This window comes from Macaca fascicularis, chromosome 9, assembly GCF_037993035.2.
Source record: "Macaca fascicularis isolate 582-1 chromosome 9, T2T-MFA8v1.1".
NCBI lineage: Eukaryota > Metazoa > Chordata > Mammalia > Primates > Cercopithecidae > Macaca > Macaca fascicularis.
The window spans coordinates 111841132-111857501 of record NC_088383.1 but is presented as its reverse complement, the minus strand read 5'-3'; the positions used below and the strand labels follow the sequence as shown (position 1 = coordinate 111857501).

General features: G+C 49.9%; 1 protein-coding gene across 2 annotated transcripts in view; it reads right to left on the bottom strand.

Moving 5' to 3' along the window:
• Window positions 1-11170: 11170 nt before the first annotated feature.
• Window positions 11171-16370, bottom strand: part of WBP1L (WW domain binding protein 1 like) — a 78421-nt gene continuing 73221 nt past the window's right edge. For both annotated transcript variants that reach the window (XM_005566321.5, XM_005566322.4), the window contains exon 4: window positions 11171-14865. In XM_005566321.5, coding sequence (XP_005566378.3) covers window positions 14129-14865 — 737 coding nt within the window. In that variant the 3' untranslated portion in view covers window positions 11171-14128. The remainder of the gene's footprint in view (window positions 14866-16370) is intronic.

Genomic DNA, 16370 nt, shown 5'->3' with positions numbered 1-16370 from the left:
AGTTTGAGAGCAGCCTGGGCAACAGTGAGACCCTGTTTCTAGAAAAATAAAAAATAAAAAAAAATTACCCAGGCATAGCGGCACACCTGTAGTCTCAGCTACTCAGGAGGCTGAGGTGGGAGGATTGCTGGACCCCAGGAGGCCGAGGCTGCAGTGATCTGAGATCACGCCACTGCACTGCATCCTAGAGCAACACCCAATCTCTAAAGAAAAAGAAAGAAAGAAGAAGAAGGATTAGTCTTTCATTTTCCTGCCATTCAACGTTCTGGTTCAATAGTTGGAGAATGAAAGAGTGGATATGTGTGTGGGTGGGAGAGTGAGAGAGAGAGACAGAGATGAAGATACATGGGAACCTACAGACAGACAAACAGATAGAGATAGATGTAATACGCACCAGGTCAGTATCTGTCAAAGTCTTGCTCACAGACCCCTTGAGCCAGACTCATCTGAGAAACTTACTTAAAAACATAGACTCTGGTCCCTATCTTTCATGCATTGAGTACACTCTGGGAGCAGGGCCTGGAAATCTGCATTTTCCGGGCTATCCAGGTGAATCTTGTACACACTGACGTGCACCACCCCCCCGCCCCCCGCCCCAGAGTTCTCAAGTGACATTGTATGAGATTCTTGCAAACTTGGGATGTTTTCTATCCCAGTTAAACTCACCCACCACTTCCACAGAGAACACAGACCTTCTGCTAATTGCTTATCTGTTCATCACTAGTCTACAAAATGCCTTTCAGGCCAAGCACAGTGGCTCACACCTGTAATCCCAACACTATGGGAGGCCAAGGTGGACAGATCACTTGAGCTCAGGAGTTTGAGACCAGCCTGGCCAACATGGTGAAACCCCATCTCTAGCTGGGCATGGTGGTGCACACCTGTAGTTCCAGCTACTCAGGAGGCTGAGATGGGAGAGCCACTTGAACCCAGGAGGTGGAGGTTGCAGTGAGCTGAGGTTGTGCCACTGCACTCCAGTTGGGTGACAGAGATTGTGCCACTGCACTCCAGTTGGGTGACAGAGCGAGAGAGATGCCGTCTCAAAAATAATAATAATAAATAAATAAGCCTTTCAAATTCTGAGCAAATCTGAAATACTTAACTTTCCTCCAGCCAATCTTATTCCCCTCTGCTTTGAGCTGAGGATAGCTTGACTCAATCCAGCACCCAGCTGATGGTGGCAGAGGAACCAGGAGAGGGAAGGGGACAACCTCCAGTATAGCCTTTCCCTTGGGCTCGCTGTGGTGTCAGCATCTCTCCCAGGCTGCTTGTGATGGGGGCTGGGGGCAGCTGCCCACAGACTCTCCTATGGACTTCATTTTTTTTTGAGACAGGGTCTCACTCTGTCACCCAGGCTGGAGTGCAGTGGTGCAATCATGGCTCACTGCAGTCTAGAACTCCTGGGCTCAAGAGATCTTCCAGACTCAGCCCCCAGGGTAGCTAGACTACAGGTGTGTGCCACCACTCTGGCTAATTTTTAAGTTTTTTGAAGAGATGGGGATCTTTTTATGTTGCCCAGGCTGGTCTCAAACTCATGGCCCCCAGTGATCCTTCTACCTTGACCTCCCAAATTTCTGGGATTACAGATGTGAGCCACTGTGTCCTGTCTAAACCTTCATTTTGAAGATAAAGAAACTGAGGGCCATTGTGGAGGCTGGGGATAGGCTATGACTTGCCCCAGATCACACAGCTACTTAGCAGCAGGGCTGGGACCAGAACTCAAGATTTCAGTGGTGCATGGTGAGGAGCCAGCCATGCTTTCCCACCTGTCCCCTGTGGTCATGCCGAAGGGCTCTCGCGATGTTTGGCCGGGAGAGTACCTTTCAGGAAAGGTGAGTGACCGTTTAGAAAATGACTTTATGAACTTTGACTCCTGCCCAAACTGCTCTCCCCTGTCTGGAAGGGCTTTTCACTACTGATCTAAATCCACCCACCTTGAGGCTCAAATACATTTTTTATGACTCATGAGTCCACCATGACTATCCCTCTTCAGCACTCAGCTTCTGTTCCTTGGTACTGAACCTAAACTGAACCTTGGCATCTGAGCATCTGCCTGGGCTTGAAATGGGTGGGGCCCCCCAGGGACACTGTCCACCTCCTGTATCTCTGGAGTTCAAGGCTGAGCCTTCTCATGTTCTTTATCCTGCATATCAGCACCTGACAAATAGAACGTTAGACAAACAAGAGTGATGCAGGACAGGCAAGCCCTAAAACTGGGGCTTAGCCCAGGAGGGTTCTCGGCCTCACCCAGAGCGAATTCCAGGGCAAGCTGGTGGTGGTAGCCAGCAAGCAGCAGTGCACAGAGCAGCAGAGGTGCTGCTCCTCACTGAGCAGGGCTACCCATGGAAGTGTGCCCAGAACAGCAACACAGAGACAGGGCTGCACTCATACGGATATCTGCTTTGAATTATATGCAAACTAAGGGGTGGATTATGCAGAGATTTCCAGGATGAGGGTGGTAACTTCCAGGTCATCAGGTCTTTGCTACAAAAAGGGATGTTAACTCCTAGGTTTTGCCATGGCAATGGTAAACTGACATGGCACAGTGGCAGGCATGTCTTACGGAAAGCTGCTTCTGCCCCCGCTACCTGTTTTAGCTAGTCCTTAATTTGGTTCCATGTCTGAGTCCCACCTTCTGACTCAAGAGGACTGAATCAAATGCTCTAAATCACTTGGTTATTTGGCCCAATGATAGTAAATAAATTCTATCTCCTTATGCAGAAGGAAGCCCAGATCTGTGACAAAGCTGGAAGGTCTTTGCCAAGACCTCACAGTTAACCGTTTGAGCCTCAGACTGTCCTTAACCAGTGGTGTGATAAGTAAATGTTTAACAACCAGGTCTGGGAGGGGCGAGGGTGTGTGGAATAGCCCTGATTTGTAGTGTTTGCTGATTACTGTGGTGTAAATACTCCCACCATGACCAATTTTAAGGTACCAATGTGATGCCAGTAAACAGGGTTGGAAAGAGACACATAATAGCATTACATGTTTTTTACCACTATTATTATATAGTAAATGCCATTATGTAGTAGTTCCACCATTCTGATACATAAATGTAAATAACCTCAAAGGCACAGATAACAGTAACATGTAGTAAAATAACTAGGAAATGATCAGTTTTGAGTATTTATTACCTTTGTTTTTAATATAACTCAATTGTAGGTTTAAGTTGTTTTTTTTTTTTTTTTTTGAGACGGAGTCTCGCTCTGTCACCCAGGCTGGAGTGCAGTGGCGCGATCTCGGCTCACTGCAAGCTCTGCCTCCCGGGTTTACACCATTCTCCTGCCTCAGCCTCCCGAGTAGCTGGGACTACAGGCGCCCGCCATCTTGCCCAGCTAGTTTTTCGTATTTTCTTTTTTTAGTAGAGACAGGGTTTCACCGTGTTAGCCAGGATGGTCTTGATCTCCTGACCTCGTGATCCGCCCGTCTCGGCCTCCCAAAGTGCTGGGATTACAGGCTTGAGCCACTGTGCCCGGCCAAGTTTTTTAAATTGGTTGCTTCATATAAACAGCTCATAAAATTCCTGAAAATTTAATAATCAGTTCTAGTGAGCTATTAAGAGCCAACCCTCCCAGGAAAAATGGGCCACTCTTGTCTTAAAGAAAAGCAGTTACTGGCTGGGCTAAGTGGCTCATGCCTGTAATCTCAGCACTTTGGGAGGCTGAGGCAGGTGGATCACCTGAGGTCAGGAGTTCAAGACAAGCTTGGCCAACTTGGTGAAACCTCGTCTCTACTAAAAATACAAAAATTAGCCGGGCGTGGTGTGTACACCTGTAGTCCCAGCTACTTGGGAGGCTGAGGAAGGAGAATCACTAGAACCCGGGAGGTGAAGGTTGCAGTGAGCTGAGATTGTGCCACTGCACTCCAGCCTGGGCGACAGAACAAGACTCCGTCTCAAAACAGACAAACAAAAACTGAGAAGGAGCTCCTGGGCTGGGGGCGGTAGCTCACCACACCAGCACTTTGTAATCCCACCACTTTGGGAAGTCAAGGTGGGTGAATCTCTTGAGCTCTGGAGTTCCAGACCAGCTGGGCAACATGGTAAAACCCCATCGCTACAAAAAAATACAAAAAATTAGCCAGGTGTGGTGGCATGCACCTGTGGTCCCAGCTGGTCCCAGTTATTTGGGAGCCTGAAGTGGGAGGATCACATTGAACCCAGGAGGTCGAGGCTGGCAGTGAGTGTGCCACTGCACTCCAGCCTGGGTGACAGAGCAAGACTTTGTCTCAAAAAAAAAAAAAAAAAAAAAAAAGAAAAGAAAAGAAAAAAGGAAGAAAAGCAGTTCCCCTGAGTCTCCCTGCTGATGGGAGGGGAAATCCTTCCCTATTGTGGGAGGGTAAGAGTGAATGAATGTTCTATCAGCCTCGGGTGGCCACAAAACCTGAGGCAAATGAGGAGCCCTCTCTGCAGTCACACTCAGAGATGTTAGCGCCCCTCTCTGGAGGGTGTGGATCCGGTCACAGAGGCCGTGCAGTGGGGTGGGAAGCGCAATGGATGAATTAGATCCAGACCACCCAGGTGCTCGGTCCCGGCTCCCGTTTCCTGGTCCTGGATCTTAGGCCCATCACTAACTTCCTGAGCCTCAGTTTCCCCATGGATAATGTGGGGGAACCTAGCGCCTGTGCAGCCCATCTTCTGAGGCTCTGGTGCGGATGAGAGGCGGAAAGGAGCATGTGGGCAGGAGAGTCCCACACAGATGGGACTGCAGATGACTTAAAGTCAGGTTGCAGAGACAGATCCTCCTGGTGATGTCATTTACAGACTGAGTGGCCATGGACACCTTATGTGGCCTTAAGCCTCGGTTTTCCCAGCTGTAATATGGCGGGGGCGGGTGGGGGGGAACTGGGATGTTTGTGTCATAGCGTTACTGTGAGGATCAAATGTGAACCTATGAAATACATTTAGTGCCTTGATAAATATTGGGTTTCTCATCGTTGTCTATATCCAAACCCAAGAAATGAGTCCTTCTCAGGGTTTTATACAAATCTCCCCAAAAGCCACCAGTTTGGTCAGGAGGGGGAGCGGGTGTGTGCAGATGAATCCCCCCACAGGATGGAACCCTGGGGAACCCACCCTCCCTGCTCTGTCCCCGGAGGGCCAACTACAGCCCCTGGCCTGCTGCCTGCCTGCTCCGTCCACACAGGGCCAGGGCTGACGGACTGCCGGGCAGCGGGTGGAGAACCCAAAGACAAACTCACGGCTCCAGCACAGAAGGTGTTCTGTCACAGTTTCCATGGGATTGGGTTTCTTGAGACTTCTTGGTGAGAAAACATGAAATGAAGGGTATCTGAAGCTATGGTGAGGAACAGGCTTATAACAAAGTGAGGAGAGGCCAGGCGCGGTGGCTCACGCCTATAATCCCAGCACTTTGGGAGGCCGAGGCGGGTGGATCACCTGAGGGCAGGAGTTCGAGACCAGCCTGCCCAACATGGCGAAACCTCGTCTCTACTAAAAATACAAAAAATTAGGCGGCTGTGGTGGCAGGCACCTATAATCCCAGCTACTTGAGAGGCTGAGACAGGAGAATCACTTGAACCTAGGAGGCGGAGATTGAGATTGTGCTACTGCACTCCAGCCTGGGTGACAAGAGCAAAACTCTGTCTCAAAGGAAAAAAAAAAAAAAAAAAAAGCCAAAAACAAACAAAACAGAGTGAGGAGAAATTTCAGGTCAAACAAAAATCCTATTCTCCCCTCACAAACACAGAAGGTTCTACTTTCATCCCCTTGGAGGAAGAGCAAAAACACTCTTTCAAGGAAAAGAGACAAGATCCAAACTGTAACTCCTGAGAATTTTACAATGTTTCCAAGGGGTTACACCCTCCCTGGAAGTTGACATTGGTCTGACTACTGGTGGCAAGCAGCGTCACCTGTCCCGGGGTGACGCCATTTTAGCACTGAGGGGCTCTTGGAGGTGAAGCCTGGCTGGGTGTGAGGGGGTCTGCCCCCTGGAGCAAGAGGAGATAGGGTAGCTCCTGAGGAAATGGTGTCTGTTTCATTTTTCACCATGTTACTCTTGGCTCAATGTATCATTCGCTAGTTCTCCCTCACCTTTGAAAAGAAATTATAAGGCTCATGCCTGGAATCCCAGCACTTTGGGAGGCCAAGGCAGGTGGATTGCTTGAGCCCAGGAGTTCAAGAGCAGCGTAGGCAATATGGCAAAACCCTGTCTCTACAAAAAATACAAAAATTAGCTGGGCATGACAGTGTACACCTGTAGTCTCAGCTAGTTGGGGAGGATGAAGTGGGAGGATCACTTGAGCCTGGGAAGTCGAGGCTGCAGTGAGCTGAGATTGTGCCACTGCACTCCAGCCTGGGCCAAAAGAGAAGAGAGAGAGGAAGAAGTCACAAGTTCTTCATGTGGCTTGTGAGCACCTACATTACAGCTCTTCACTGCCCAGCCTTCTGGTTATTACATTTGCCTTGGAGCCAACAGACCTGGCTTCAAATCCTAGCTCTGCCACTTATTAGCTTTGTGATCTTGTAAAGTTAGTTAAGTCCTCTGGATGCCACAATCCCATTAATAAAGCAGGAATAATTGCAGTCTACCTCAGAGACCTGTTTTGAGGCTACATTTTTTTATTTTTTTGAGATGGAGTTTTGCTCTTGTTACCCAGGCTGGAGTACAATGGCATGATCTCAGCTCACTGCAACCTGAGCCCCCCGGGTACAAGCGATTCTCCTGCCTCAGCCTCCTGAGTAGCTGGGATTACAGGCATGCGCCACTACGCCCAGCTAATTTTGTATTTTTAGTAGAGACGGGGTAGAACTCCCGACCTCAGGTGATCCGCCCGCCTCAGCCTCCCAAAGTGCTGGGATTATAGGCGTGAGCCACCGTGCCCAGCTTGAGGCTAATTTTTTTTTTTTTTAATGTAGCTAAGATGCTCACACAAGACCGGCATTGTGGAAACAATCAACCAACAAAACAATAAAGACAAATTAAAACAAAACAATAAAGACAAATTAAATTAAAATATTTTGCTAGGTGCAGTGGCTCATGCCTGTAATCCTGGCACTTTGGGAGGCTGAGGCAGAAGGGTCATTTGAGCTCAGGAGTTCGAGACCAGCCTGGGCAACATGGCAAAACCCCATCTCTACTAAAAATATGAAAATTAGCCAGGCGTGGTGGTGTGCACCTGTAATCCCAGCTACTCGGGAGGCTGAGACAGGAGAATCACTTCAACCTGGGAGGCGGAGGTTGCCGTAAGCCGAGATTGTACCACTGTACTCCAGCCTGGGTGACATAGCAAGACCCCATCTCTAAATAAATAAATAAATAAATATTAAAATATATGACCTGCTTCTCTCTCCAGTTTGATCTCTTGCTACTTCCCAGAATGCGGTGATAAATTGCTCACAGCTTTCTACATGCCATGCAGTCTCCTATTGTAGGCCTCCCATGCTTTTTTGTGCTTTTCAGCACCAGGCACATAGTAGACATTCAATAGTCTGCAGAAAAAACATTTGCCTAGAATTCCCTTGCACCTTTCTTCACCTGACAAACTCAATTTAGAGGTATCTCCTCCAGGAAACCTGCCTTGATCCCCTAGTTTGACTAAATTCTCCTCTGTGCACACATGCTTCGTGGCGCTTTCTACATGGTACTAAAACTGCCAACGTGCCTTCCTTCCTCTCGAGAACACCATTAGGTCTTCTAAAGAGGAGCCAGGGCCAGGCGTGGTGGCTCCACACCTGTAATCCCAGCACTTTGGGAGGCTGAGACAGGCAGATCACTTGAGGTCAGGAGTTCGAGACCAGCCTGGCCAACATAGTGAAACCCCGTCTCTACCCAAAATACAAAAATTAGCCAGGTGTGATGGTGCACATCTGTAATCCCAGTTACTCAGGAGGCTAAGACAGGAGAATCACTTGAACCCGGGAGGCGGAGGTTATAGTGAGCCGAGATTGCGCCACTGCACTCCAGCCTGGGCGACAGAGCAAGACTCTGTCCAGTCCTAAGGCATCTTTGCATTCTCATGCCTTGGCACCTGCTAGGTGCTCAATAAAGGCTCAGCTGTTCAGTGAGGCCACACTTGCCCCCAGGCCAGAACCCAAATCCTCCCAAGACCCACAACCCTTCCCAGCAGATTCAGCAAGAAGCTACCAACCAAACCCACTTCTCCCTCCTTTTCTGAGTCAAACCTTGGTTTTCACCCCTGGCTGAAAACAGGAAACTGAAGAATGTGGAGTTTCTTGAAATTCTTGTTCACCAAAAGTACTCTGTTCTGCAGTTCCGGGCATTGGTACTGTCGCCACCTGCACTTGGTCACATGGGGCAATAGAGACAAGCAACTTCATTACAGAAATGAGGAACTCAGTGACCCGGCAGCCTGGGGTCCAATGGCATGGTGTCCCCTCTAGACCTGGGCACCCAGGGTACATGCACAGCCTCTGGCAACCAGCCCCTGAGAGTTATACACCATTTTGTTTTTGCGCCACTCAGACATTAGCTTAAAGAAGGCAAGTATGATGTGCTCCCAGTTCTTTCCCGTGGTTTCAGAGCAGAACTGTCTCTAGAAGCTAGCGTGGCCCTACTGGGGTTGCCTGAAGGAACCCAACAGTTTAGAAAGAACAAGTCAGCAACCACTCCACTAGTGTCAGCGAAGGGCCAGGAATGTCCTCTGCCAGAGGGTCAAGGACAGGGGTGGGGGCATGTCTGGCTAACACTGGCCTACAGAGACAACAGGGCTGACTGCTGGGCAAGCCAGGGCCGAGCGAGGACAACACTCACTTGCCGGCATCCCCAGGGCGCCGGCCCACCAGTGGGCACTCCACTTACGGAGGCAGGAACCCCTTCCTGGAGGGTTCCTAGGATGTGTACTACCTTGCTTTGCCCATCTGCAGTCTTGCTGGGTAGGGGTGTCCTCCCTGGGCAGAAGTAGCAAGCTGTTCTTCAAACAAGGAGTTACACCTGGCCGGGCGCAGCGGCTCACGCCTGTAATCCCAGCACTTTGGGAGGCTGAGGCAGGTGGATCATTTGAGACCAGGAGTTCGAGACCAGTCTGGGCAACATGGTGAAACCCCATCCTTACTAAAAATACAAAAATTAGCTGGGCGTGGTGGCAGGCACCTGTAATCCCAGCTACTTGGGAGGCTGAGGCAAGAGAATCGCTTGAACTCGGGAGGTGGAGGTTGCACTGAGCAAAGATGGCACCACTGCACTCCAGCCTGAGCGACAGAGCGAGACTCCATCTCAAAAAAAAAAAAAAAAAAAAAAAAAAAAACGACTTACACCTAAGAGGTCAGTCTTAAGCAGATGGTAAAACAAACAAAGGAACTCTCCTTGTCTTAGGAAAGAATCATTGGCCCACGATGACAGATTCTGGCACACTGGTGGCTTCCTCACTACCTAAAATCAGCTCCGAGACCTCTTGCTTGGCATTCAAGACCTCAAACTACCTCCCACTATCCCTGAAAAGCTCCATATCTGTACCACTCACTTCACCTCAAACTTACATTGTTAATTAACTATTTCACACAGGTATTTTTTTTTTTTTTTTTTTTTGAGACAGAGTTTCGTTCTTGTTGCCCAGGCTGGAGTGCAATGGCGCGATCTCGGCTCACCGCAACCTCCACCTCCCGAATTAAAGTGATTCTCCTGCCTCAGCCTCCCGATTAGCTGCGATTACAGGCATGTGCCACCACATCTGGCTAATTTTTATAATATTTTTAGTAGAGACGGGGTTTCTCCATGTTGGTCAGGCCGGTCTTGAACTCCCAACCTCAGGTGATCCACCCGCCTCAGCCTCCCAAAGTGGTGGGATTACAGGTGTGAGCTACCGTGCCCGGCCACGTTTTGTCTTTCTAACTGTAAGTTCTAGAGGGCAGAGGCCTCATCTTCTATCTCTGACATTATCCTGGGCCTCTGACACAGTGCTGGGCAGAAAGTGGGCAACTCAATACATTATATTGTGTGTTAAATTCCAAGGTCAAGCATACACCCCCATGTCTATCATGTCAACAAAAAAAGATCTCTCAGAGTGCTTGCTTTCTTTTACATGCCATGTTTTGGCCGGGCACAGTGGCTTACACCTGTAATCCCAGCACTTTGGGAAACCAAGCCAGCAGGATCACTTGAGCCCAGCCTGGGCAACAGTTAGACTCTCTCTCTCTCTCTATATATATGTTATATATATATATGTGTGTGTGTGTGTGTGTGTGTGTGTATATATATATATATATATATTGGATACAGGGTCTTCTCGCTCTTTTGCCCAGGCTGGAGTGTAGTGGTGTGATCTCAGCTCACTGCAACCTCCACCTCCTGGGCTTAAGCCATCCTCCCACCTCAGCCTCCCACGTAGCTGGGACCACAGGCGCACAGCACCACGCCCAGCCAAGTTTTGTATTTTTTGTAGAGATGGGGTCTTGCCATGTTACCCAGACTGGTCTCAAACTCTTGAGCTCAAGTGATCTGCCCAGCTTGACCTCCCAAAGCACTGGGATTACAGGCGTGAGCCACCTCGCCCAGCCCGTCTCTATTATTTAAAAAATAAAACTAAAAAAATAGCTGGGCACAGTGGCTCACACCTGTAATCCCAGGCCAGGGTGGCTGGCCTATTATCCCAGCGCTTTGGGAGCTCAAGGCAGGCGGATCACCTGAGGTCAGGAGATCGAGACCAGCCTGGCCAACATGGTGAAACCTCGTCTCTACTAAAAATACAAAAATTAGCTGGGCGTGGTGGTGGGTGCCTGTAATCCCAGCTACTCAGGAGGCTGAGGCAGGAGAATCACTTGAACCTGAGAGATAGAGGCTGCAGTGAGCCAAGATCGCACCACTGCACTCCAGCCTGGGCGACGGAGTAAGACTCTGTCTCAAAAACAAGCCATGTTTTAGCAACGGGGTATCTGACAAAACTTGTCTCTGCTTTCTCGGGATCTGATTTTAGCCTGTTTATGGGACTTTCCAAAGTATTCCAAACATCAGGAATATTCCCTGACAGAGAGAGGGGAGGACTCCTCAGGACAGAGTGTGGACCCAGCAGCCCTGTCCAGCCGCCCTTGGCCCTGTGGTTTCTCTTTGGCCCAGCACCCTGTCCTCAATGGCTGTGTGACAACCTCTCAGTCTCTGGGTAGAGAAAAGTGCTTGTGGTTTAGGATCCTGAGGTGCAATTCCCTGAAGACTGAGGAAGAAGAAAAGGGAACGAAGTGCAGCAAGAAAGAGCAGTAGCATTTTTGGGATCAATTTTTATTCGGGCTTCTCACAGTGGTTAGAGCCACTCTGTCTTCAGAACAATCACAGCACAGGAAATGCGTCACCGAGACTGCCCAGAAAAGTCTGACCAGCTGAATCTTATTGCTTAAAATACACATATTCACAATAACTGACAAAGGGTAGCGTGCCCCACACAGGAATGTGTTCGCATTTGCAAATCTTCCGACTGGCTGTAGCACCAAACCCTCCACCAACCCCGTCTCATTCACGTGGAAAACCAGTCTCAGTCACATCTCCCTGGCCCCCTAAGGATTCCTTCAGCTCCCTATTAAATCTCTCTCTGAGCAGGGCAGCCTCCTGTAGCAGGGGCCAAACTGTGACTTGGGATCTAAGCCCAGCTCCGCAGGTTGCATTTCTGTCTTCTCGTGCCTTTAGGGTAGGACGCTGCAGTGAGTCCCACAGTTAACACTTGCCCAGTTCCCCACTCTAACTGGGGAAAGGAACTTGAGAGGGTCAGAACTCATCCATTTGATCTGTTAACTGAAAAAGGATTCATTTTGGTAAAACTTGTTCGCCTTTGAGACCCTTCAGTGAGTTATTTGGGGATTCTTAAAAAAAAAAAAAAAAAAAAAAAGGTGGAAGGAAAGGCATCTGAGAGCTGTGACACACTCTGGCCGCCTCTGGCCACATGCTAGCTTGCTTGCGACTGTTGGACTCACCAGAGGGAGGCAGGCCCTGTGGCCCCGCTACAGCCTGCAAAGCCTCCTCCTGGCAATTCTGGGCAGGGCCGATGTCTGGGCCACAGCTAGTCCAAGCCTGTCACTGAAGACCCAATCAAGCTTCTGTCTGAAATTCCACCTTCTTCTGTCCCAAGTGGTTGTGGACACCCCTGGGGGCTGGTACCGAGGACCAGCAGCAGCCGAGGGAGGCAGACAGGCTCAGAGCACGCTTCCATTTACAGGGAACATAACACAGGCCTCCGAGTGTCCACGGAGCAATGTGCAAATCGCAGTGATGAGTAGAGTAAAACCTCTACTTCAAGCACAGTATCTGGCAAACACAGGGGACTGCAGTCGACAATGCTGCGGAGTACTCCCGAGTACACAGTCAGACATTTGTTCGGTAAACAGTAAATGCGTAAGATCAATGACCTTGAGAGGGCTGTCTGTGCTCCAGACGTGTGGTTCACGTGGGGAGAATGGCTGCCACTCAAAGTATCTTCACAGGAAAACAGGGCTTGAGGCTCACACACAATGGACAGACACACACGGCTCACCCAAAAAGTCACTGTGTACGGACTTCACTTTGTTCAACATGGATTTTGGTTTTGTGGAATCCAAATGCAGACATGTTTACCTCACAGCCTTGGATTTGTCTGTTTTTGGACATACACATATATATATATATTTTTTTCTTTTTCTTTCTTTCTTCCATAACATCAATGCTTCGTCTGAATATCATCATCGTTCAAGAGTTGGGGGAAGAAACAGACTCTTTATATGCACAAGGCCGGGCGGGGAATGTTTGTTTTGGCTGTTTGCTGCCTCCATTCGGATTTTCCTGTCACAGCTCAGCCGGTGACCTGAAGCTGAGCAACAGGCACAAGCGTCCCCAGGGCCTTCCGGACGGCTGCTTCCACCTCCTGCCTGGGCCACCGAGTCTCTACACAGAAAAATGAGTCACCCGACTCAAAAGGGGTGGGGGCAGAGGCAGGGACAAGGCATGAAAACCACAGACAACCAAGGTATTTCTTCCAAGTGGTCAGTTTAAAACAAACAACAACCGCCACCAAAAAAAAAAAAAAAAAAAAAGAAAGAAAAACCCACAAAAAATATTTCTTCAGAATCAAAGATAAAATTCTGTGTGAGAGCCAGGCCACAGGGGCCCTTTCTCAGGGGCCATGGCTTCCTCAGTCCGCTGTCTGTTTCCTCATACGGAACAGTGAGACATGAAGGCCCGCAGGGCGTGTGCTGGCAACACAGGCTGACACGGGTCACCTGTGAACACAGACCAAAGGGCAGAGGGGCCGAGCGCTGCGCCTCTATTCACTGCTGTGGCTTAGGGCCCCCGGCTCGCAGAGGTTCCAAGACAGCTTCCACCCCAGCCTTCACACAAGACATCTTCTGGCTCAACGGCAGCCAGGCTCTTTGAAAGCCAACTTGGGAAAGAGCCACAAACGTCAGTTTCCAGAAGAGAATTCTTGCCTGCCCACCGGTGAAGTTCTTGTTTTCAGCTGTCTTTTGCTGTTTGTTTTTAGAGGAAACAAACAAACGAAGAAAAGGCAGTATCATCTTTCACACCAGAACCAGCCTGCAGCCAGCCAGAGCCCGGGGAAGAGGCACCTCAAGGGCACATGGGGTGCATCGATCTTGTCACCTGGAATTTGACAGATCAACAAGCCCCTACCAACCTATCATACAATGGCCCAGCAGCTCTCATCCTCCCACAGGATTAGCTCAGTGCTGGCTCGGCAGACACTGGCAGCCACAGTGACAAGCCCTGGGCCTCTGTGGGCTTCCTTTTTCATCCAGGGCCAAGATGGGCTGCCTCTCCTGGACTGAGACACGGCAACGTTCTCTTAAACTAGAATCAGAGCACAAACCTAATCCATCACCAAGAATCATGACAGGGCACAGTCCCAGCCTCTTTCCTTGGGGGCTTTTAAACCACATCTCTCTGATCCAAACAGGTAGGTGAGATTTGACTTTAAAGAACGGAGATGGAGTTGGAGTATGAGGAATGAGTCACAGAACCAACTTAGCCTCCACAACACTGTGCCCTTGTGGAAGGAGAAGCATCCACACCCCGAACTGTACCTGGAGATGGAGGAAAATGCAGGAGAGAAGGAGGAAAACAAACAAAAAGGAACCAAGTGGCTGTACTCTGAAAGTCTTTGAAAGTCACTTAATGCTTCTCTCGTGGTTCTCCCCTACCCTGGTTGCTTTGCCAAGTTGTGGGTGCTGGCAGGGCCTGCTCTAGCTGGGGGAGCTGCTGCTCTGGGAGTTGGGAGAGTCCTGCTCGTTGATGGTGTTCAGCAGCAGGCATGCGGGTGGCCGTGGCAGGTGCGGGTGCCCAGGCTCTCGAGCCTGCTCCTCAGAGGGCTGGCAGAGGCCTTCCTCCTCGTCACCAGGGGGCCGCACATGGCAGCTGTCGCAGAAGTCCAGGGGCCCATCCAGAGCATCATCGATGAGCGTGTTGAACTCTTTGAGGTCATCGTCATGGTGGCCTCGGTTGCACACACACACTTCAATGCCCGAGTCACCTGTGAAGCGGCGGTGTCTCCCAGGCGTCTTCTCTTTGCTGTCGGGTGCACCGTGTTCAGAGCTGTCATCTTTCAGCAGTTCCTCCCTACATTCTGCATCCTTGTCCAGGAAGGCCCCTGGGTCCAGTTCCCCCAGGCCGGCCACAGAGCCACTGGGCTCCATCCCCGGGGCTTTGGTGGCTGCTCGGTCAACTGGTAGGTCAGAGGGCTCAGGGTCAGCGATGCTTGGGGGTCTTGTGCTGCTTCTGCTGGGACCAGACAAGGGGCTGCTCTGTGCCCCCTGGGATCCCCTGGTGGGATCGACGCCCGGGGGACTGCCACCTGCAGGGCCACACTGTGGAGGCAGCAGCTGCTGCTGCTGTAGCTGGAAGGCACTGTATGGTGGGGGAGGAGTTGGAGGTCGGTTCACCACTTCCTCATAAGGAGGTAGTAAATAGTTTGGCAAAAACCCTAAAATGAGGAGGTAGGAAGGAGAAATTACTGCGCTCGTCATGTTCTAGGGCAGACTGCAAAGCTCCCGCTGAACATTTGCACTGTCTCTTCCCACCCCAGAGCACCCACCAAGTGATGGCTACAGCTCTTGGTTGTGGGCAGAGGAGAGAGAGCTGTGAGCAATTCTGCAGAGAGAGAGAGGGACAGTTTGGGAGGGGCCTAACCTAGCTGCTTGAAATCTGAGAGCCCCTAAAGCTGCTTCGTAGGCAAGGACTTCATGCCTGTTGGGAGTTAAGGCTGAGAATTAGGCAAACGTGGTAGATGGCCAAAAAATAACTTCTGCCTGGAATGGACCTATTTCCACATGCATACGAGTCTCGTGTTCTTGCTTAGACTGTGTCCTTCATCCAAGTCCCACAGGCCTCGGGGTCAGGGTCTCTGACTTAGACTTCTTAACTACTTTTCTTCCTCCTAACCTTCCAAATGCACTACGCAGGGTCTTTTGCTAGGGGGTTAGAAATCTCTGTTGTCTCTAGTGTGGCTGGAGGTGGTCTGGAAACACAAACCAAACTTCACCTTGGCTCAGATCAGGAGCAGATGGGTGACCGGTGAAGGGTAAGGGGCCTATGCCATCCAAAGCTTATTAAAAACATGCTAGGTGAGTTATCTTTTGAATGTGCTGAATGCCTTATGACACAGATAATTTAATTATAATATAACATTACTAACATTTATTGAGCACTTACTATATGCCAGGCACTGTGCTAAGCACTTAACCCTTCTAGATGTGGAACTGAAATAATTATGGGCCGTCACGGTGGCTTATGCCTGTAATCTCAGCACTGTGGGAGGCTGAGGCGGGCAGATCACTTGAGCTCAGGAGTTCGAGACCAGCCTGACCACCATGGTAAAACCCCATCTCTACTAAAAATACAAAAATTAGCTGGGTGTGATGGCACGTCCTTGTAGTCCCAGCTACTTGGGAAGCTCAGGCACAAGAATCATTTGAACCCGGGAGGAGGAGGAGGTTGCAGTGAGCCGAGATTGTGCCACTGCAGTCCAGCCTGGGTGACAGAGCAAGATTCTGTCTTCAAAAAAAAAAAGAAACAATTGTGAAAGTTTATTTTGTAGAATACACGCAGACTGGCTTTGGAAAATTGGACACCTGGGCCTCCACTGACCCTTTGAGAGGTCACATGTAAGAAGCCCCAGGGAAGTCCGGGAAGTGCTCTTCACAGAGTCACTAAGTTTCTCGGTGCTCAAAAGTCCCAATGCCACCCCTCCAGTTGCCCCTTTCATGGCAACCTCTGCTCAGGCATATCACACAGAAATAAGCAAAATGGGAGGAATTCAGGCCAATGAACCCCAAATCTCAATTCATTCACGTTATATACTGACTCCTGACCTCAAGTGATCTGCCCGCCTCGGCCTCCCGCAGTGCTGAGATTACAGGTGTGAGCCACCGAGCCCGGCCCACAACTGTTTCAGTTCCACATCTAGAAGGACTAGGTGCTTAGCACAGT